The sequence below is a fragment of the Pteropus alecto genome, unplaced genomic scaffold, assembly GCF_000325575.1.
Source record: "Pteropus alecto unplaced genomic scaffold, ASM32557v1 scaffold75, whole genome shotgun sequence".
Lineage (NCBI taxonomy): Eukaryota > Metazoa > Chordata > Mammalia > Chiroptera > Pteropodidae > Pteropus > Pteropus alecto.
In genome coordinates, this window is record NW_006440638.1 from 1,515,023 (window position 1) to 1,537,030 (window position 22,008).

The window sequence follows — 22,008 nt, forward strand, 5'->3', positions numbered from 1 at the left end:
AATGCCTTTGTTGAGACAGCATGGTAATCCAGCCTGTCCTTCTAACTAACCCTGTTTTGTCTCTCTTCCGAACATCTTAGAGAGTAGCATCAAGAACCTAGAGCAGGGAGCAAAAAGCCTAGGAGAACACAGACTAAAGAGCCACTCCCAGAGAACAAATTTAGTTCTAGTAAAGGAACAGTCTCTGCTCCTAGAGTACAGGGACTTGACTGAATGCTACTTAGCTGGATTTTAGAACTGTTATGCTTCAGTGACTGTTACGTGCCTCCCTTTCCTGCCTTTTTTGATAGGAGTGACTTATTGTGGTTATCTTGTCCTTGTCTCTTCATTATAAAATTGGGAATGTTGGAGGGGGTGGATAACATGTATTTTAAATTCATAGGTCTCTGAATCAAGGGAGCTGTTCTGAGGAGCTGCATTTGAGGAGCTTCACCATATAAGGACTTGATTTAAAGGTGAGATTCTGGACTTTGAGCCTGATGTGTAATGATAAGAGATTTTGGGGGGAGGTCAGTGTGTTTTATATTTGGATGGGATATAAATTATTTTGGCCAAAGGGCAGATTGTAGTGGATGATTCGCAAAGATGGCCAAAGGAATTCCTCCTATCCCCATACATAAGCTTCTTTAGACATCGAAAGGTGAAGTCTATTTCCCCACTCCTTAAATGTGAGTGGGTTTTATAAATTGCTTTATTCAAAAGAATATAGTAGAAGTAATGCTATACAAATTCCAAAGGTCAAGAGGCCTTGTACTTCCTGTTCTTGCCTTCTTGGAACCCAAGATTACTGTGAGAATAAACCTCTATGTGAGGGATCACATAGAGGCCTCACAACTAACACCAACTACCAATCACATGAGTAAGGCGATCTCAGATAACCACCTTCACTTGAGCCACAAGATGACTAACATGATTACCTAACCTCAGGGTGTGATTAGCAAAAGAGACACCTAGCTGAGCCCAGCTCAAATTGTTGATTCAGAATTGTGAGCAAATAAAATGTCTTTAAACCATACTTACCTCCCACCCCTTACAATCCCTTTACTTTGCACACACACAATCAGCTGGAACATTCTGATAGAAAGTTGGGAGGGGAGGGCAAGGGAGGAGAGACTATAAATGCATGAGAGCCAAGCAGCTCAATCCTGTTCCTAGCACTAAAGTCTGTGTAATAATCCTTTGTGAGGCACAAATGGGTCCTATTAGTTCTGAAAATTCTTTCATGTATTCCAATTTAGTAATTTCCACCATCATTATTTTCACTTACTATCCTGTAACAAGAATTTTTCTTTTCACATTTTACATACCTATCTTCTTAAGTTTTGAGCTTTTGCTTCCAAAAAAAACATCTAAGAATGGGGTAATTCTGCTGGTTACAAGTTTTGTTTCAGTGGCATATCATAATGCAACCTTGTTGAAAACATTTAAAACCTCACTGAGATGTCCAAACTTAAATTAAAATTCAACCTCAATAAACTAAAGTGATAATTGGATGATCAATAGTGATTGCTTACCTGAAACTAAATTTGCATATGTGCAGGATATGATGACTATCTAGCAACCTGATCCTCTGGTAGCTGGCTAGTATCTTTTCACATGTAATAAACACCATTGTTTAAAAATTAAATAAAATGTGAATAAACATTTTTATCCTTCACTCAATAACAATGTTTTTAAAAGAAAAGGAATTTATTTTACTGAGGCATAATTAATACCCAGTGAAATACACAGACCTGAAGTTTACAGTTTGATGAATTTTGACAACTGCATACACCCAAATGAGATAAGATACAGAACATTTTCCTCATCTCAGAAAGATAAAGCATGTCCCTTCCCAGTTTATCTTTTTCTCCTCCCCAACTCATTATGCAAACATTGTCCTGCTTTTTTTCACCAAAGATTAGTTTGAAATCTTTCGTGTCTGGTTTATTTTGCTTAGTATATTTTTGAGTTCTTCCATGTTGTTGCATGTATCTGCAGTACATTCTTATTTATTGCCGAGTAGTATTTTATTGTTTGGGTTCACCACAGTTTGCCTGCCCATTTACCTGTAAATGGAGTGAGTTGTTTCGTTTTTAGTTATTATGAATATTCTGTACAAGACTTTTTGTGAACATCCTTTTTTTCATTCCCCCTCTTGGTAAATACCTAAAAATAGAATTGCTGGGTTCTAGGGTAGCTTTATGCTTAACTTTATGAGAAACTGCTAGATAGATAGGCAAATTACTTGTACTATTTTACACTCCCACCATCAATGTATAAAAATTCCAATGGCTTCACATTCTTGCCAATATTTGGTATTGTTTCAATTCTTTAATTTTTCTCCCTTCTGAGAGTTTAGTGCAGTGTTATCTCATTATGGTCTTAATTTATATTTCCCTGAGTACTAATGATGCTGAACACTTTTTCATGTGCTTATTGGCTATTTGTATATTTTGGTCTGTAAAATGGTCCTTCGAATATTTTGCCCACTTAAAAAACTAGGTTCTATCTTCTTACTATTGACTTGGAGAGTTGTTTATTACTCTGGATACCAGTACTAAGCACAGAAATGTTTTGCAAGTATTTTTCCCAGCGTGTGGCTTACCTATTCATTTCTTAAGTCTCTTTTGAAAAGCAATCTTTTTTATTTTGATGAAATCTATTTTCTCAATTTTTTTTATGGGTAGCGTCATCTGGGTCTTGACTAATATTTTCTACTATGTTTACTTCAAGAAATTTTTAGAGTTGTAGCTTTTATATTTAGAGCTATGATGTATTTTGAATTAAGTTTTGTGTATGGTATGAGGTATGGATCAAGATCCATTTTTTCCACATATATGGAGCGTTGTTCTAGCACCAAATGTCGACAACTTTTTTGTTTACTTATTGAATAGCTTTGGTGGCTTAACTGAAAATGAATTAACTGGACAAGTATAGCTCTATGTTTAGACTCTATTCTGTTCCACTGACCTATCTATTACTTTGCAAGTAACACACTGCCTTGATTATTACAGCTTCATGGTTAAGTCAAGAAATCAGAAAAGCAAAGTTCTAACACTGTTCTTCTTTTTACAGATTGCTTTGGTTATCCCAGATCCTTTGCAATTTCATAAAAACTTTCGAATCAGATTTCAAATTTCTACACAAAAATTTGCTGGAATATTCATTGGGATTATGTTGACTCTGAAGATCAACTGATAAATTTATTTACTGGTTATAGTTTCTCTTTTGAAGACTCCTTAGAATTTTCTACATATGAGATAATGCCACATGCAAATAAAGACAATTTTACTTCTTTCTCTCTAATCTGCACACCTTTATTTCTTTTCCAGGACTTAATACACTGGGCTTCCAGACAACATTAGAGAGAAGTTTTTAGAATGGACATCTTTGCCCTATCCTTGGCTTTACAGAGAAAACATTCAATCTTTAACTATTAAGTATGTTGTTAGCAGTAAGTTTTTTTAGATGCCCTTAACCTGGCTGAGGAAGTTTTCTCTTATTTCCAGTCTGTTGAACATTTCTATTAAAATTGAATGTTAAATATTGATAATGTAGTAAATCACATTGTAAACCTTGTATTTCTAAAATAAATCCCATTTGGTCATGAGTATAATCCTACTGGATCCCATTTAGTTTAATTTTCTTCTCTCATAATATTTCCCCTGTCTAATTTGAGTATCTGGATTATGCTGGTCTAATAAAATATGTGAGGAAGTGATTTTTCCCTCTTCTATTTTCTGCAAGTTTGTATAAAATTGGTATTATTTCTTCCTTAAATGTTTGTTAGAATTCACGAGTGAAGACATCTGAGCCTAGAATTTTCTCTGTGGGAAGGTTTTAAATTATGAATTAAATGTCTTTAAAAGATAAAAGACTATTCAGATTTTTACATGTTTTTCTGTCAGCTTTGCTAAATTATCTTTAAAGAAATATGTTCATTTCACCTACGTTGTTGAATTTGTTGGCATAAAATTATTTATAATATTCCTTAACTATACTTTAAGTATCTGTAGAACATATAGGATATCTCCTCTTTCATTCCTAATATTGACAATTTATGTGTTCTCTCTCTCCTCCTTCCCTGCTCCCATCTTTCTTGATCACTGTATTTAGCTAGGATTTATAAATTTGATTCATCTTTTCAAAGAACAAACTTTTGGTCTCAATTTTTCTCTATTGTTCATTCATTTTCCATGTATTTCTGCTCCTATCTTATTTCCTTTATTCTGCTTAGTTTGGGTTTGATTTGCTCTTGTTTTTCTAGCTTCTTATGGTAGGGAGCTTACATAATTTATTTTAAAACCTTTTCTTGTTTAGTATAAGCATTTGGAACCTATATTTCCCTTTAAGCTCTTCTTTAGTTTTATCACACAGATTATGATATGGTGTGTTTTCATTATCATTCAGATCAAATATTTTCAAATTTCTTTTCTAATTTCTTCTTTCATCCATAGGTTATTTACTTCAAAGTGTGTTATTTAATTTCAAAAGGTTTACAGATCTTCCAGATATTTGTTATTGATTTTTAATTTAGTTCCATGTGGTCAGAGAACATTATTTTTATAATCAACCCTTAAAAATTAATTGTGTAATATTTTACATTTCAGCAAATAATCTTGGTGAATTCACTTAAAAAAGATGTGTCTTCTGCAGTTGTTGGGTGTAGTGTTCTATAAATATGAATGAAGTTGAGTTGGTTTACAATGTTATTTAAGCCTTCATCTTCACTGATTTTCTGTCTTCTTGTTCTACCAATTTCTCAGAGAGGTGTTGAAATTTCCAACTATAATTGTGGATTTGCCTGTCTCTCCTTTCAATTCTGACAGTTTTTGCTTCATGTATTTAAAGCTCTGTTATTAGGTTTATACATATTTAGGATTTTTATGTTATCAAGAGATAAACTGACTTGACTTTTTAAGTAGTATAAAATATCTCTCTTGATCTTTGGTAATACAATTTGTTCTAAAGTCTGTTTTGTCTAATATTAGTAAAGCCATTCCAGCTTTTTTTTTTCCTTCCTTTTTTTCTACCCCACGCCCTCAGGAGACTCAGGTCACCGGTGCTCTTTGATTTGCTCGAAGTCTCTCAAGGACCATGAGGGAAAAATAAACTTGAGAAGAGAGGAAGCAGACAGAGAGAGAAGGGACAGGCAAGGAATCCTCATCCCGCTCCAGGTATTTATTGCCTTTTAATATTTGAGAAAATGTAGTGTATCATGGAAGAAAGGAGAACACTCCAGCTTTCTATAATTAAAATTCCTAGAAGTTTCGATACACAAAATGAAGCAGAGAGTAATTAAACTCCATTAACAAAAAAAATGAAGACTTAAACCCATTGATCATTAACTTATGTAAAATAATTTCTAATTAAAAATATATGTGTATATATAAATACTTCATATACTGACCTCATCAATAAAAGGTATTAGTACCACAGCTTCCCATTCCTGTTGTTTCCCATTTAGGTCAGTTTTAAAATCAGGTGGATAATATTCTATAATTGGTGAGTCCTCTCTGGTCATCAAATGCTGTAAAAATATAAAATAGTGTAATAGAAATATAAGAACTAATATCAATATAGCTTTTTGTTAATATAGTTACATTTCCTCAGATTTACAGTTTAAAATTTCTAAGCAATAACATCCTACATTTTTACATCTTAGATATGTTGCAATATACTTGCAATACTTTGATTTTCAATTATACTTCTAATTTCACTGCTACTCATTACTTTCCCATTTCATTGACTAGTTATATAGCAAAACCACTTGTACTCTGAAATTTAATTTCATCTTTTCTATCTTATTCTTTTCACTCTACAAGGCCTCCTTAAATTCTGTTTTCCTATTCAGACTTCATTTCACAGGCTTCTAATAGTCCTCCATTTTTAACCTTAAACAATTTATTTTCATACCTTAACCAACTGATTTTATTAAGTAATATAAAAACTGTCATCTAAAATAATTTAAAAATAAAACCAGAAAATTCAAGAATCTCTTCATCACTAATAGCAAAGATAAAAAGTCCAAAAAGACATGCTTTTATTAGAGATTTTATAACAGAGTTAGATAATGAAAGCATAAAAATGTCTTCTAAGAAATGAATATGAAAGGTTATGTATAAAAAAATTTAAAGAAATAAAACAGCATATTTCTCAGGGTAATACTCAAAAATATTTAATAACCAGCATGGCAAGGGCACAGAACAGCCAAAACATTTGTAGCTATAAAGCAGTTGAATGGTTGTACCACTTCAAAGTAACTGAGTATCAATCCTTAATGTATCTAAAGGTAGGAAAAAGGAATCAAAGAAACTTAAGAAGAAAGGGAGGCCAGAGGAGCCAGGATACATGACAGGTTGTTTCAGAAAGATGCAGAAGGGAGCCTGATACTTTCAATCGGCAAGGGGGAGGGTGTGTGTGTGTGTGTGTGTGGTGTGTGTGTGTGCACATTTCTGTCTGTCTATTCCAATGCCTGGGGCCAGACCATGGAATTAGAAGAACAGATTGATAATCTAGAAGAACAAAATGAATTTAACCTCAGAATCAGTTTAGTAGGCTTTTGGTGATCCAATCGCCCATGAAATATCTTCCTCCTGTTATGTGAAATACATTAACCAGAGAAAAGTCTTTCATTCTACAATTCGATAAATAAAATGATTAAAACTCAAATGTAAATGAAGTAACAGTTCTATTGAGATAAATGACTTATTAAAAATCCCTATTCTAATAGAGAGTAAAAGAGAACAGGAGTGATTCTGTAAATGTTTGGACAAAGTAGATGGCTTCGGATTTTGCCTGTCTCAAGTTTACTTTCATTAGCACAGAGACAAACTGAAGATGTGCATAAAGGTGCTGAAAATGAAGAAGCTATGCTTTTAACAGTTTGTGGAGTTTGCATTTTTAAAACAAAGCTAACTTTAAATCAAGAAAATTACTTCTCAAGGAACTTAAGAACTACTGCATTTGAAAATAAAAAATGTATTTAGCTAGTAAAGAAATTTGAGTACTGTTTCTAGGTTTGGAGGAGGAGCTCCCAAATATCAAAAAGAACATAAAAACATTTAATTCTAAAACCCACCTGGTAGCACGTAGGAAGCAAATTTTTGCTTGCTGCTGGAAGTACGGCAAGAAGCTGTTCAAATGGCTTAAAAGGTTTTCCTAGTTCAAAATGGATTTTAAGTGTACTGATGTTGCGAATATCAGATAGGAAAGGTGCATAATGGTAAGGATAATACCTATAAAACAAAACTGAGTTTTAAACAATTGACAATTTTATGAAACAGGTCAATATTAAATATACATATTTCCATATTCTATTTTAATGATACATGACAATAATTATAAAGAAAAAAATTCACCTATACTTCTACTACTTGAATATAAGAAATCAGCAGTGTTGGAAAATTTAGGTCATGTGATGGAAACAAATGCTTTATTTCCTTAATTTTTAAAGTGAGGTTCACATTTCCAACATTGGGATGTATAATGTAATTGAAGGATGTATATAACATAATAGTTCTTTTAGTTCCCAAAATGTTGATGTGTATCTTCCAATTAATAGATTCTTAGAATGAAGTAATGAGGTACTCAGAAGTCTCAGTAAGTTCACATGGGCCTGGGCCTCTCCCGTGAGGACAGAGAGAACAGTGAACCTGAGCTCATACGGCTCTTACCAGTCAGCTCTAAGAACTTTTATATTTAAGTGTGTGTGTGTGTGTGTGTGTGTGTGTAATGTTTGTGATAGGATTAAACCATTTATCAATCATACACACTATTTTTGTTTTTAACCTCCCCATCTTTAATTACAGGTATAAATATTTGTATGAAGCTTCGCACATACAATTTTTGAAAATTTCAATGTTCTTAATGTTTGACTAAGGGTGCCAAAAAAATGAAGAAATATTTTTATATTCCACAATTACGGCATATTTCAAAAGAATGGAAATGTTCAGGAGGTAGAATGGCATATGGAATAACGGAAAATATATAGACATTGAAATCAGATAGGCTTGGATTTGATTCTTGAGTGTATATGACTGTAGAAAGGTTACTTAACCTCTTTGAGCCTCATGTGAAAAAGGCAGAGAATACAACTTAGTTTAAAATAGGTGTGAGGACTATATGACAACATATTTTTTAAGTGCCTGGCCTTACTGTCTGGTAGTATAATAGGAATAACTTATACTCACCCTCTTAAAAAATGGCAAATCAAAGATTTTTTATCATTAGAACACTCTTCAGACAGGTCCTAAGAATCGGGTTAGTCATTGCAAAGATTTAGTATGTAAAATTATTATGTAAAGTTATTAGTATGTAAAGTTATAAAATTAATGCCACATTATCTCACATTGGTTTGTCTTGCTCTGTGGTGCTTTAAAATAAAACCTAGCTGAGGTGCTATGAAAACAAAATAAGCTATTTCGTTGCCTAAAAATCTCTACTTTTCTCTGTATCATTTTTTGGTTTGTTATTTTTCGATTTTGGTGGATGATGTGAAAATGTAGATGGAACTTGCTAGAACAGGAAATATGAGAGAAAAGGAAATTTATAACTATTACCATGAAAAGCAAATAATTCCTTTTTCCTTTCTTCTTTAGCCTTCCCAGTCTAACATTCAAATAACTGACTCTTCAAATAATTACTCCTGAGAGAAAAATTTTTTCAAACATACAAAATGTAGAAAAGAATATACCAAACAATCCTATATGAGGGTCACTCAGACCCAATAATTATAAAGAATTTGTCACACTTGACTCATCATGATAGAGAATTTTAAATCCTTAGATTAACAAAGAGCTTTTGCTATGGGCTATCTGGTAGGGCTGGAAGTATCTTCTATTATACAAAGGTCTTTTTAAAGTATTTTCATATAAAAAGAGATTACCTGTATTTTATTTAAACTTGGCTGCATGTATCTTTAAAAAAAAAAAAAAATCTCCATAAATAGAAATAAAAGGTAAAGAGATTCCCAAATGATATTACAGTAGAATGAACCATTGTGAAAAAACAAAATGTTTATTTTTGTGTTTATTCCCTCACCAGCTCCAGGACTGAACTCCATGATAGTAATAGTGCAAAATCCACTGTATTGCCTGAACATAACATGCAGCTTGATCAGCCAGAAAGTCACTGAAAACAGAAAATATTTTAATTATAACATCATTTTTTGAAGACAGGTCATTGTCTTTAGAGCATGCTATCTGCTGATATTATAGTCTGCCTCAATGTTTTATTTAATCAATAAATAAGTTAAATAATTATAATCAGAAAACCTCCAAAATATTATTTTAAAAAATCCCTTACTGTCAGATTAAAGGTTTGCATTATAGTTTTCCTAAACTGACTACCAGAATATTTAAACCCGCTGTGCAATATACTATGCTTTGGTTTAAAGGTTGAGGATTTAGCCAATGAAGCTTTCTATAAAGTTGGCACCAACTCTCCCTAGAACATACTTTGGAAAGTGCTATATCCACTGACAATTTTCCCTCTAATCCCTTCTTTCTCAAAAACTGTCATTTAAGGTAAAATAAATCTTGACTAGGAAACAAACAAAAAGAGCCCTGAGCTAAAGCCAAAAGTGGCTATCAACCTGTTAGTGTCTGTTACCAAAATTCATGGAGAAATGAACTTAGATATTCCAGGTCTCCATTTTTCTAGGAGGTACGCTTTTGAGAATTAAGTGTATTATCTTTTTCATTATAAAATAAATAGTTCCTCAGTATTAAAAATCTAGATAGTGAAGAAAAGCATTTTTATCACCTTATAGCAATCACTATTATATTTGGTATGTTTCTTTTCAGTCTTTTTTACATGCCCAGGTTGGTTTACTTTAAGGAGAATATACAATATATAAATATAATTTTGTTTCTTACTTTTAAAACTTGTATTTAATACAAGTTTTCTAAGTTGTTATGGACTTTCTATAAGTACAAGTTTAGCAGTTCTGCAGCTTTTGGTGTAGATGGCAGAGATGCTGATTGATGAGGAGGAGGTAGACATGATTATGACGAACCTCCTTTTTGGAAATGTAGATTTCTAATTTTTTACTATTACAAAAAACTTTGTAATAAACATCCTTGTGTGTTTAAATTTATATTTTTCAGACAGATTAACAATTAGAATTATTGGATCAAAAGGATAAATCTTTTAAAGGTTTTTGGATATGTGCTTTCCAAAATAATTTTACTAATTTACATTCTCACCAGTAATTAAGGGAAGAACTCTACCACTACCCTGGACCAACAGCAAATATAACAATTTAAAAATATCTGCCTCTTTGCTAGGCTAACAAATAGTATCTCATTTTCAAAAGTCTATATTTGACTATATAAAAGGAAGGGAAATAAAGTGGGAGACTAGTTGCCCATGAAATTAAGCATTTAGTGCCTCCTGCAGGTACTATAGTTCTATATAACTGTAATCAAGGAATTATAAGAACTAAAGAATAAAAGATTAAAAGCATAACTATTTTAAATATTCTATTTCTCAAATCTCAAAAGTCCTACATGCTAATGCCACCGGATAAAGCTTCAAATAAGCTGGTGAACTGTACTAGAATTTCTGTATCTCTAGTTACTGGAGATCAGTATGAATACAGACCCTTCAATTCTGAAGACAGACTGAGAATGTATAGGACAACATCTGAAAGCTTAGGTCTAAACCTAGGCATACATTAAAAAAGATCTAATACTTAGTGCTTTATTATATTTTTGAAAAAAGTAAAAATAATAGTATTGATAATGTATCTAAGTATATTGCATATAACAAGGGAACATAGCATGTCCTGAAACTCTTATTTTAATATATAGAGAAGCAGTCTTATTTAGTGGTTAAGAGCATATGATCTGGAGCCAGAATACCTATGTTCAAATCCTGGCTCTGCCATTCACATCACCTTGAGCAAATCACTTGAATCTCTCCATTCCTTAATTTTCTCTATTATAAAATAATAATTCTACTTATCTTAAAGAACTGTGAGAATTAAATGAGTTATTTTAAGCACTTAGAATAGTGCTTGACACTTGGTAAGCACCTTGTGTGTGTTAATAAAAATAAATAAAATGCAAACATGTAATTCATATTGTGGGATGCAATCTAAAAGGATAAAAGCCAACATTCTAGAGATCAAGTTCTTAAGAAAATTTTGGACTAGCTATTAACCCGGAGTTGAGCCAAATGGCCTTTGAAGTAAGTGTGATATGAGCTTTAGAAGATGAGAAGCCAAAAAGTAATCATTTTCCATTTGGCAATTTTTATCATAGGAATTCAACACACGTCAATTAATATCACCTTCTCAAAAACCAGGCTAGTTAAAAGATCTAGAAACATTCATGAAACCAAAAAATCGTCCTTTCCCACTATCTTAACTATCAAAATTATACTGTTTTATGAAGAACTGCAAAATTTAATTTTTCTACTTTAAAGTATAAGTATTGGCAAAAACATACTCAGACACTACGTCAACTCCCATCTTCGTCATGTAATATGTTCTTTTATATTGTCTAAACTCGGTTTCAAATAGGTCGTCATCTTCAGTCTCATCTTCTAAATTGTCTGAAAAAAAAAGCCAGAAAGATAGTGGCCGACAATTATGAATATTCTGTTTTTCCACCTAAAGATTTGATAAATACATATCAAAGCAGATGCTTATAAGTTATCTAGTATTAATGAATTAGTACTAATAAAGGAAAGATAGAACTATTCTATCCAAAAAATAACATATTAAAATACACTCACCCTTAGAAGTTACCACTTGTGCATTTTTATCTAATGCAGCCCAACATATGGAGTTTTCCTGGCTCTATAAAAATTATAAATCAATATAAAATTAATAGCAAGGTATATTTCAAAGTGAGACATTTAACAGGAAGATTTAAAAAATACTAAAAATAACTGAATGATCCATAAGTGACACACTGTAAAAGTTTATTTTAAAAATAAACTTCTAATACTGTATTTTTTTGGTTTTATATCTCTTGTTTTTTAAAGCTATAAATTTTTATGTGTAGAACTTAATATTTAGGCCTCCAAAATATATAATTCTCATCAATATAAAAGAGAAATATAATTATACGTTTCAAGAATAAACACTTCCAGAATATTTCATTTACTCAGAGAAAAGTATATGATCAATATCAAAGCCTTTTATAATTTATCGAGTTTAACATTTTTATGTTTCAAATTCTGGGCTACTGTTAACACAATATATTTGTTATGATGGAATACAATAATTATAATTACCTATTGTCTGTATCTCTGGATTCCATTATTTTTATGACTCTATTATCTATCCTCCACTTTTAAATTTTTCTTCCAGGCAACTCATTTGCTTTTCTATAGTTTTTCCATCTTAGCACATCCTTCCTATCCTGTCCATCTGTTTTTCCTTCCTTGTGATTTCATCTTTTCTCTCCTCTATTTTCTGACTGCCTATCTATTGCCAGTGACTCTCATTCTCTCTTTGGTTCTTCCTACTCTCTCCCATCATTTCCTTTTCTTTATCCAAACTAGGGCCTCTGCCAACTTTCTGCGCCTGGGTTGTTCCTCCAGCTCCTCTCATTTTATCAGTGTCTCTAATGTTAACTAAATATACCTGAAAGATTTGTGGAGCTTAAAGATTGAGATGAGATGGGCAGAGCCAGGGATTACTGACATGTAAGTTTTGTGAGTATGGGTTCTCCAAAAGTTGCAGAGGCTGTTTTCTTAAGAGAAAAAACACAAAGTAGAACACAGAATGACTGCTGCTAAGTTCCACTAAAAAAAGCTAAGCAATTAAAAGGACTTTACTAGAGAAAAATCAAGATAGTTGCCCTTCCTAGAGCAAAAGTCCTAAATAGAACCAGTACAGAAAGGAGAGTATAAGAAACTCACCGATTTCATCAGAATCCAATAATTATAGATAAGCTGAAGAAAATTCCAGAAGAGGTTTACTTTACAAGCTAACACATTTTCAGACATTCCTTAAGAGCTTATTAGAGATGTTTTGCAGGGTACTAGCACATTATAACTAATTCTTTTATTCATTTATTGAGCACCTAACATTTACCAGATATTGTGCTATTAATCAACTCTTAACCTGGCCTATTGCTGCAATATATATGCATGATTTTACATACAAATTATTTCAGAGAAAAATCACTGATCTAGTTAATGTCTCATAACATTAAATGCTATAAATATCCACATTTTAAAAAAAGATAACTAATTTTCTGGGCTCTTACATTTAAAAATGTTTTCTACACCTATTAAGAGAACACAAGAGCAAAGAAAACACAATTTTTTTCTTCAAGGGTCAAAATAAGAAACTGATTTTTAAAAACAGATTTAAATGATAGGATCTAATAGAAAAAGAAACCAAAACAAAAATTTAAATGTTCATAAAGAAGAAGAAATAAAAATGAAATGAGGCCATCCCAAAATCGTAAGAATATAAGAAACCAGAAATATCTGTTTTACCTTTACAGCTAAAAAAATGAAAGGACACCTAAAAAAATGGACACCTTTGATTTTTTCTTTTCCTTGTAGTTCTTGGCTTCTTCTGCTGCAACACCTGCTGCTTCATTGAGGTACTTATTACCAACTTTGCTTTCAAACCACTTAAGGTCCACAAAAACTTCACTGAAGTGCTCCCGATCGAACTGTACAGAAATATTTAAATTCATTTAGAAATAATTTAAGTATGTCTGAAGAATACAACCCAAATCTTTTTACAACAGAGATTGCTTCTGGGGCACAGAAAATCAGAGGATTTTACTTTTTTATGTACATGGAGACCTCATCTACTATTCTGAAAATTAAAAATAAAAAACTAATAAAAATAAAAATAATTTAGGTGAAATTATTTATACAGAATGACGAATAGGATTAGAATTAAAAAATTTTTTTCCTCTGATATTATGTAATTGGTTACTAACCATTTATAGCTACTCTGGGATAGTAAAACAAAAACTTCAGGTTACTTACATCTGATAATTTTACAAGATATTTCTCAAAACGAGGTAAGTTGAGGTGGCCACTTTCATTAATATAACCTAAAAGGAACAAAATCTAAATTTGTACTGAGAGCTGATATTATTTATTCTAAACAACTCTACAAAATTCTTTTAATAAAATGTTGAATATTGACATTCTACTAATCAAAGAAAAACACTTAGTGTTGGGCTACATAACTGGTCCTAATTTCTTTGAACTTGATATTCCTATAATACGCAATAAGTAAGAGCTGAAGCAAAATATAAGAAATTCCAGGTTCACAAAATAATAATCCTTTCACGTTTCCAACATTTAGTAACAGTTAATTAAATTAAATATGTTCTAGACTCCATCAGGATCATTCATTTGATGTTACCTTGAAAAGGACTAATATCCTGTTACTCTGTTGTTTTATTCAGCATCACCACTGTTTGTTAATTTCTTATTTTAATTGAAAAATCTCTCCCTCATATTAAATACTATAACACCTACCCATTCAGAAAAACTGAATTTCTATGCTTAAATATGAAAGGAGCTAAGTAAAACCAATAACTTCTACTGACTTTCTTAAACAAAGGCAGAGATTAGTTAGGTATCAATAAATGACACTGCATAATTCTGATCATTTTCTTTACTTGTGAACTATTGAAAACTATAACCTCAGAGCTTGGTGCTTTGGACCAAAAGAAGTCACCAATTTTTTCCTACTTTAGTTGTGTATGCAATAATCTAATAAACTGAGTGACATTTTTAGAGTTAGTTGAGTGCTAACTTAAAGTAACCTAAAATGAATAGTAAACTTTTCTTACCCCCAAGTTCTGGCAGGATGGTAATATATGTTCCATAAAGAAGAGGCAGTGCATCATGATTAATATGTAAATGAGGTAGATGAGGGATAAAATCATTGCCAACAAGAAATCCCATCAAAATCCAATCATCTATTATCCTTTCAATATCATATTGAAATGTGATCTTGTCCTACAGTAAAATGGAGAAAAAAAATCAAGTCTTATGGAAATATCTGCATATACATCGTCGATCCAAAGCTACATTAATACTTACTTTTAATACTGAAAATTCATAGTCAATATATTCTCTCATTAAAGACAAGTGTAGGAGGTGAAATGTGGTTTCTTCTGGTGCGCATACTCTGTAATTAGTTAGATAATCAACATAGAGTTAATTATATTTTTAAGGTTCAAATTTAAAATGTAGCAAAGCTTAAAATAAAAAACATCATTAGAAGGTAATTAATTCTTGTAATCAAGGCATGTAATTTATATAAAAGCCACAGGGTAATGTAAAGATAAAAGATATAACAGCAATTGTAATACATATAACATGAAGTTTGAAATAATCGGTTTACATCTGTGGAAGGACTCTCAGAAGTGAGAAAGCATAAATAATATGTAATAGATATAATAAAGCAGTGGGATCTGACCCATTTAAGGCTGTCCACCAGCAGAAAGCAAATAGATAAGTGAGTACATACTTTTATATCTACTGAGTACAGTCCAAGACTTCAATGGTGGGGTACTATCACTTCTTTCTCTTATCTTTCCCTGGTATGGTATACGGGTCTATATTCTTCCTGGCTCTTAGCGTATACTCCAACTTTAACTACAGGTAAGAATATAAGCTAACAATAGCATTTTGAAAGGATTACACATGATGACCAAGTGGGATTTATCCCAGGAATGCAAGGATGGTTCGACATAAGAAAAAAAATTGATGTAATATACCATATTAATAAAAAGGAAAAAATACCACACAATCATTTAGCAGAAAAAGCATTTGTCATAATTTAACACCTATTCATGATAAAAATACTCCTCAAAGTAGGAATAGAGGAAAACACCTTAATAAGATAAAGAGAATGTATTTTAAAAAAAAATAACTAACATCATACTCAATGGTGAAAGACAGAAAGCTTTCTTTCCAAGAGCGGGAACAAGACAAGGATGCCCATTTTCACTATAGCTATTCAACATTATACTGGAAGTCCTAGTGGGGGCACTGAGGCAAGAAAACAAATAAAAAGCACCCAAATTGGAAAAGAAGAAGTAAAGCTATCTCTATTTACAGATGGCATTATTCTATATACATATAAAATCCCACAGAATCCACAAAAATGCTACTAGAGCTAAAAATCAAATTCAGCATAGCTGCAGACCAACATACAAAAATCAGTTGTTTTTATACACCAGAGTCTTATACACCAAAGAATCCCAAAAGGAAATTAAGAAACAATTCCATTTACAATACCATCCAAAAGAATAAAACACTTAGCAATAAACTTGACCGAGGAGGCAAAAGAAAAAACCCAGAGGTAAAAAACCAAACTCATAGATACAGAGAACAGACTGATGGTTCCCAGAGCTGGGGGTGGGAGGTGAGTGAAATGGGTGAAGGTGGTCAAAAGGTACAAATTCCAGTTATAAGTTAAATAGGTCCTGGGGATAAATGTATAGCATGGTAACTATATTAAAATTTTTTTTAATAAGGAAAAAAAGAAGCAAAAGACTTGCACACTATAAATACAGCATGTTGCTGAAAGAAATTAAAGACATTCCATGTTAATGGATTGGAAGACTTAATATTAAGATGTCAATATCACTCGAAGGGATCTACAGATTCAATGCCATCCCTATCAAAATCTCAAGGATGTATTTTTACAGAAATAAAACAATCCATCCTAAAAACTGTTAATCTTCAGAGACTCCAAATAGCCAAAATAATCCTGAAAAAGAACACAGTTGGAGGTCTCACCTTTCCTGATTTCAAAACTTACTATAAGGCTATAGTAATTAAAATACTGTGGTACTTGCATAAAGACAGATATATAGACCAATGGAATAGACTACAGAGCCCAGAAATAAACCCTTGCATGTATTTGGTGAAGTGATTTTCAACCAGAGTCCCAAGACCATTCAATTGAGAAAAAACAATTTTTTCAACAAATACTGGTGGGAAAATCAGATATCCACATGCAAAGAATGAAGCTGGACCCTTACCTTATACCATAAACAAAAATTAACACAGATCAAAGATCTAAATATAAGACCTAAAGCTATAAACTCTTAGAATAAAATGGGAAAAAGTTTTATGACATTGGATTTGTCAGTGATTTCATGAACATTACACGATAAGTACAGGAAACAAAAGAGAAAAATAGACTGGATATCATCACAATTAAAAATTATGTGCGTCAAATGACACTATTAACAGAGTGAAAAGGCAACCCATGGAATGTGAGAAAATATTTACAGATCCTAATCTGTTTAGGGATTACTATTCTTAATTTCTTTTTTTCCTTCCAAAATATATGTAATGTGATTTACCTTTGTGTCTTTTTGCCACCAAACCGAACTTCTTCTCTTAAAAGTGAGAACTGTGCCTCGTGACTTGTTAACCCAAGCATAATCTGATGAAAAATGATTAAAAAGTGTTTCTATTCTCATTTTTTATCAGGTTTATAAAAAGCAATCAAATAAAATCATTTCCATATAACAAATGTGATTAAGGAAAATGACACAATTTATTAGCACATTAAATATACAAAAATCAAAATATTATCCATTTAGAGGTTATTAATGGGGTAAAGTGAGTGCACTTTTCTAAGAAAAAAAATGTTTACCTTAGACACTCACATGACCTTTATAATCATCATCTGCCCCCCCAACAAAAAAATCCAGAAAACTTTCTCTTGATTTTCACACCTTTCAACTTGCCATGAGGGGAACAGAGAAGAAATTAAAGGCAGCAGCTTTTCTGACTGAAGAATGTAGAACTCTTCTGGAGGCCACGATACCTCCAGTATGTAAAATCTCAGAAAAAACTGGAAAAGGCATTTTCAGTTAATCTATTCATTTAGTAGTCTAATCTCCAAAGTAAGTTAAATAGTCTAGTGAGATATATCAATCAATTGCAATGTATGTTGTTTATTAGTACTGATTCAAACAAAACGAAATGAAGGAGGCAATCAGGGAAATAAGAATACTAAATGGTTATTTATATATTAAACAGTGACTGTTAACATTGTGTTATGTGGGATAATGGTGTTGTGTTTTTTTTTTTAAATAACCCTTTCCTTTAGAAAAATATTATGAAATACTTATAAATTAAATAATACAATCTGGGATATGCTTCAAGAATCAAGAGAAGAAGAAAGGAAATAGAAGGTTAGGGATAAGAGTTGAAAATTATTTAAAGTGGATAAAGTACACAAGTAGGTTAATTATACTATCTTCTCTACTTTTATGTTGAAAGTTCCATAACAAAGTTAAAACAAATCTAGTAAAATTATTTGGGTCATGGAGTTATCAAATCAGGTGGTATTGAAAGTTATATATTGAGTGCAAAAAGGGACCCTCTACCCTGACCTCGGCAGATCATTCATAGCAGTAGAGTCAGTCAAGTGTGAATGATTGTAGAGACCTGCTGATCATAACATATGGCAAAAGAACTCATTTTCCAATTGCTTTGGTAATGGCAGAAATAGCAAGCATTAGTATATCTCTGATATTTGTTTCCCCATCCAAAAAGCTTCTTATATATGATTAAGAATCTTAGGTATTTAACTATAATGACATAAAGTTATAATAACCACAAACATTATACTTACCAAATCAGCATCTAAACCATAAAGACAGTGTCTGGTGTTCGGATCATGATCTGGCTTTGCTTTCTCGGATCTGATAAACTCCATGATTTTATGCTCTCCTTCTCCAGGAGTCTAAATACAATGTTTTTTGTTTTTTTAATGCGGTAATGGAATATGCATCAGAATAATAAGTTTAAAAAACCTCTTTAAATAAAAATAATAATAATAACCTCATGGCCTGAGAAGTAGATGGTAACTCCTTGCCAGGATTTGTCCGTAGAAATTTTCAAATTTACAAAATACTTCAGATGTTCATGTAACCTGGCCATGAATTCAGTCCCTATAAATAAAAAGTTTATAAAAACAGTGAGTTCCCAGTGACAACATGGAATTAGATCTGGGTATCCACGCAACAGCCAGGTGCAAGGTTTCCAAAGGTCAAAAGCTCTTTTACTTATCTAGAAAAGCAATGTCGTACTTTTCACTAGCAAATATCACAACTGTTTCTAATTTCACTGGTTACCCTAAAATGAAGTTAACATCACATAGCAAAAGTAAAGGAATGTTACTACTGCCTCAGGACTATGCTTCAAATATTTTCACACAAGGACAGAGTTTCAACTATCTAATGAACCTCAATCTTCTATTTCCTCTGCTGGATTATAAAGTTTTTATTTTAAGGCATGCACCTTCAATCAGGTTGCCAATAAAAACAACAAAGGCAACTATTATTATTTCTACTGTTAACCTGGAATATTATTATTAATCTGGAAACTGATTATGTTTATGAAAAGCTGAGATGGTCAATAGTCAAGGCAATAGAGTCTTAAACCATAATAAAAATAAAACTGGTTATTAAATCAAGCACTGTGTGATTAGGGCACTTAATGAAAAAAAAAAATTATCAGAGTTAGTAAAGAATTCACCGAAAAGTAAAATTTTAAGACTTTTTTTTCAAAGTAAAGAATTATAATGATGTTAGATAAAGCTCTAAGAAGTACAGAGTATGGTGTTGCATATAAAATTAAATTAAACATAATATTGATAAATCCATTTATCCTTAAAGTCACAGAAATCTTAACTGCCTTTGAGACATAGAATAATAAGCACTCTGGACTAGGAGAATAGGTTTCTTATTTTGAATACAACAAGATAGCTACATAAACTTGGGTAAGCCGCAACCTCACTGAGTCAGTATTCAAACAAATAAATGGCGGGAGTAGGACAGGTCTTCCAAGTTTTTTTAGGTCTATAATTCTGTGCAGCTGGGAAGTTCCGTCTATAGCTGCTCTTATCAACATCTGTAATTCCCTACAGTGGGTCTTCATAGGAGCACTTATTACCAAGGTGACCAAACCATCTTATGAGGAGACAAGATTGGAAAAATAAAGCAAATGGAATCTTAGGGACAAAAATAAGTAGATACTAGAAAAGAAAAACACATTTAAAAAAATTTACATTTACATTGTTAAATCTCTCAATTTTTTTCCTCAGGGAATTTACCTGGTGTAATACAGTTGGAATCAAATCTGGCCTCTGTAGGAAGAGTTTCTCCTTTTTCTACTGCCTTTTTTATTTTGTCTTCTGCTTCCTTTGCTGACCTTAAAGATTAAGGGAAAAAATACCTTAACTTTCTGGGAAAAAGTGGAGATCTTTAGATAAAGTAAACTTAATTAGATGCTTTTATAACTAAAATACTAATTCATCAATTTTAAGATTCAAGCCATAAAACAAGTTTTGAAAGAATCAAAATTGATAAAGATGAGCCTCAGGATATTTATTTATTTAAATAACTGAGTTTTTTCAGATAAGGATTATAGAAGTAGAACATTATAAAAGTATAAAACTGACAACATTACAAATACTTATAAAGTTATTGTTTCTTATCACAAGTATACAGCAAATTGATTCTAGAAACAAGTTCAAAAGAATAGCATTAAATGTTCATTATACATACTTTAATAATATCAAACAAGAAGTACATTATTAAAATGGTCTCTAATAATATTATATAAAAAAATTACAAAATTTTAGAGAGTGAAGTCAGAAACATGGCAGATTGAGAGATGTCTCTAGATCTCTCCCCTTAAAGGACACATTAGATCAACTGGACATAACTGACATTTACAAAGCCCTTGCTCCCAAAACAGCTGCTTATACATTCTTCTCTAGTACATATGGAACATTTTCAAGGATTGATCACATACTGGGACATAGAGATCGCCTCAACAAATATAAGAAGACTGATATCATACCAACCACATTCTCTAATCATAACGCTTTGAAGCTGGAGATCAAGTGTAAAAAGAAAGAAGGAAGAACAAATACATGGAGATTAAATAACATGCTACTGAAGAATAACTGGGTCAGAGAAGAAATAAATAGAGAGATCAAGAGACATAGAAATGAATGATAATGATAGCACAGCATATCAAAACTTTTAGGACATGGCAAAAGTGATCATAAGAGGAAAGTTCTATCATTACAGGACTATCTCCAAAAACAAGAACGAGTGCAAATAAACAACCTAATGTTTCATCTTAAAAAACTAGGAAATGAAGCCTAAAGTCAGCAGAAGGAAAGAAATAACCAAAATTAGAGCAGAAATAAATGAAATTGAAAACAAACAAAGAAACAAATAGAAAAAATAAATGAAACAAAGCGCTGGTTCTTTGAAAAGGTTAATAAAATTGACAAACCTCTGGCTAGACTCATTAAAGAAAATAGAGAAAGGACTCAAATAAATAAAATCAGGGATGAAAGAGGAGAAATTATGACACGCAATGCAGAAATAAAAAAGATTCTACAAGAATACTATGAAAAAGTATATAACACCAAATTTAATAACCTAGAAGAAATGGACCAGTTCTTAGAGAGATAAAGCCTTCCTAGACTGCATCAAGAAGACCTGGAAAATCTAACTAGACTGATCAGCAGTATGGAAATTGAAACAATCATCAAAAACCTACAAAAAGTAAAAGTCCAGGACCAGATGGTTTCACCAGTGAATTCTACCAAACATTCAAAGAAGATTTAATACCTATTCTCCTCAAACTCTTGCAAGTAATCGAAGAGGAGGCAATACTTCCCAACTGATTTTATGAGGCCAATATTACTCTGATACCATAACCTGGTAAAGATAACATTAAAAACAACAACAACAACAAAAAAAAACTACAGACCAATATCTCTCATGAACACAGATGCAAAAATCCTAAATAAGATCCTAGAGAACCGAATACAGCAACATATTAAAAGGATTATACACCATGACCAAATGGGCTTCATCCTAAAGGCACAAGGATCGTTCAACATACACAAATCAATTAATATGATACACCTCATAAACAAATTAAAAAATAAGGAGTGTATGATCATATCAATAGATGCTGAAAAAGCCTTTGATGAAAAACAGCACCCATTTATGATCAAAACACTTAACAAAA

General features: G+C 31.9%; 1 protein-coding gene across 3 annotated transcripts in view; it reads right to left on the reverse strand.

The window, feature by feature from the left end:
• XRN1 (5'-3' exoribonuclease 1) overlaps positions 1-22,008 on the reverse strand; it is a 117,036-nt gene that overhangs the window by 79,869 nt on the left and 15,159 nt on the right. For all 3 annotated transcript variants that reach the window (XR_003047995.1, XM_006917446.3, XM_025050767.1), the window contains exons 3-15: positions 20,066-20,163; positions 18,793-18,902; positions 18,584-18,694; positions 17,301-17,383; positions 15,022-15,109; positions 14,769-14,937; positions 13,951-14,018; positions 13,488-13,625; positions 11,725-11,788; positions 11,436-11,541; positions 9,025-9,114; positions 7,064-7,220; positions 5,393-5,512 (exon numbers count right to left, since the gene is read on the reverse strand). Coding sequence is in view for 2 of the 3 variants with exons in the window: in XM_006917446.3 (XP_006917508.1) it covers positions 5,393-5,512; positions 7,064-7,220; positions 9,025-9,114; positions 11,436-11,541; positions 11,725-11,788; positions 13,488-13,625; positions 13,951-14,018; positions 14,769-14,937; positions 15,022-15,109; positions 17,301-17,383; positions 18,584-18,694; positions 18,793-18,902; positions 20,066-20,163 (1,402 nt within the window). In the remaining variant the exon portion in view is untranslated. The remainder of the gene's footprint in view (positions 1-5,392; positions 5,513-7,063; positions 7,221-9,024; positions 9,115-11,435; positions 11,542-11,724; positions 11,789-13,487; positions 13,626-13,950; positions 14,019-14,768; positions 14,938-15,021; positions 15,110-17,300; positions 17,384-18,583; positions 18,695-18,792; positions 18,903-20,065; positions 20,164-22,008) is intronic.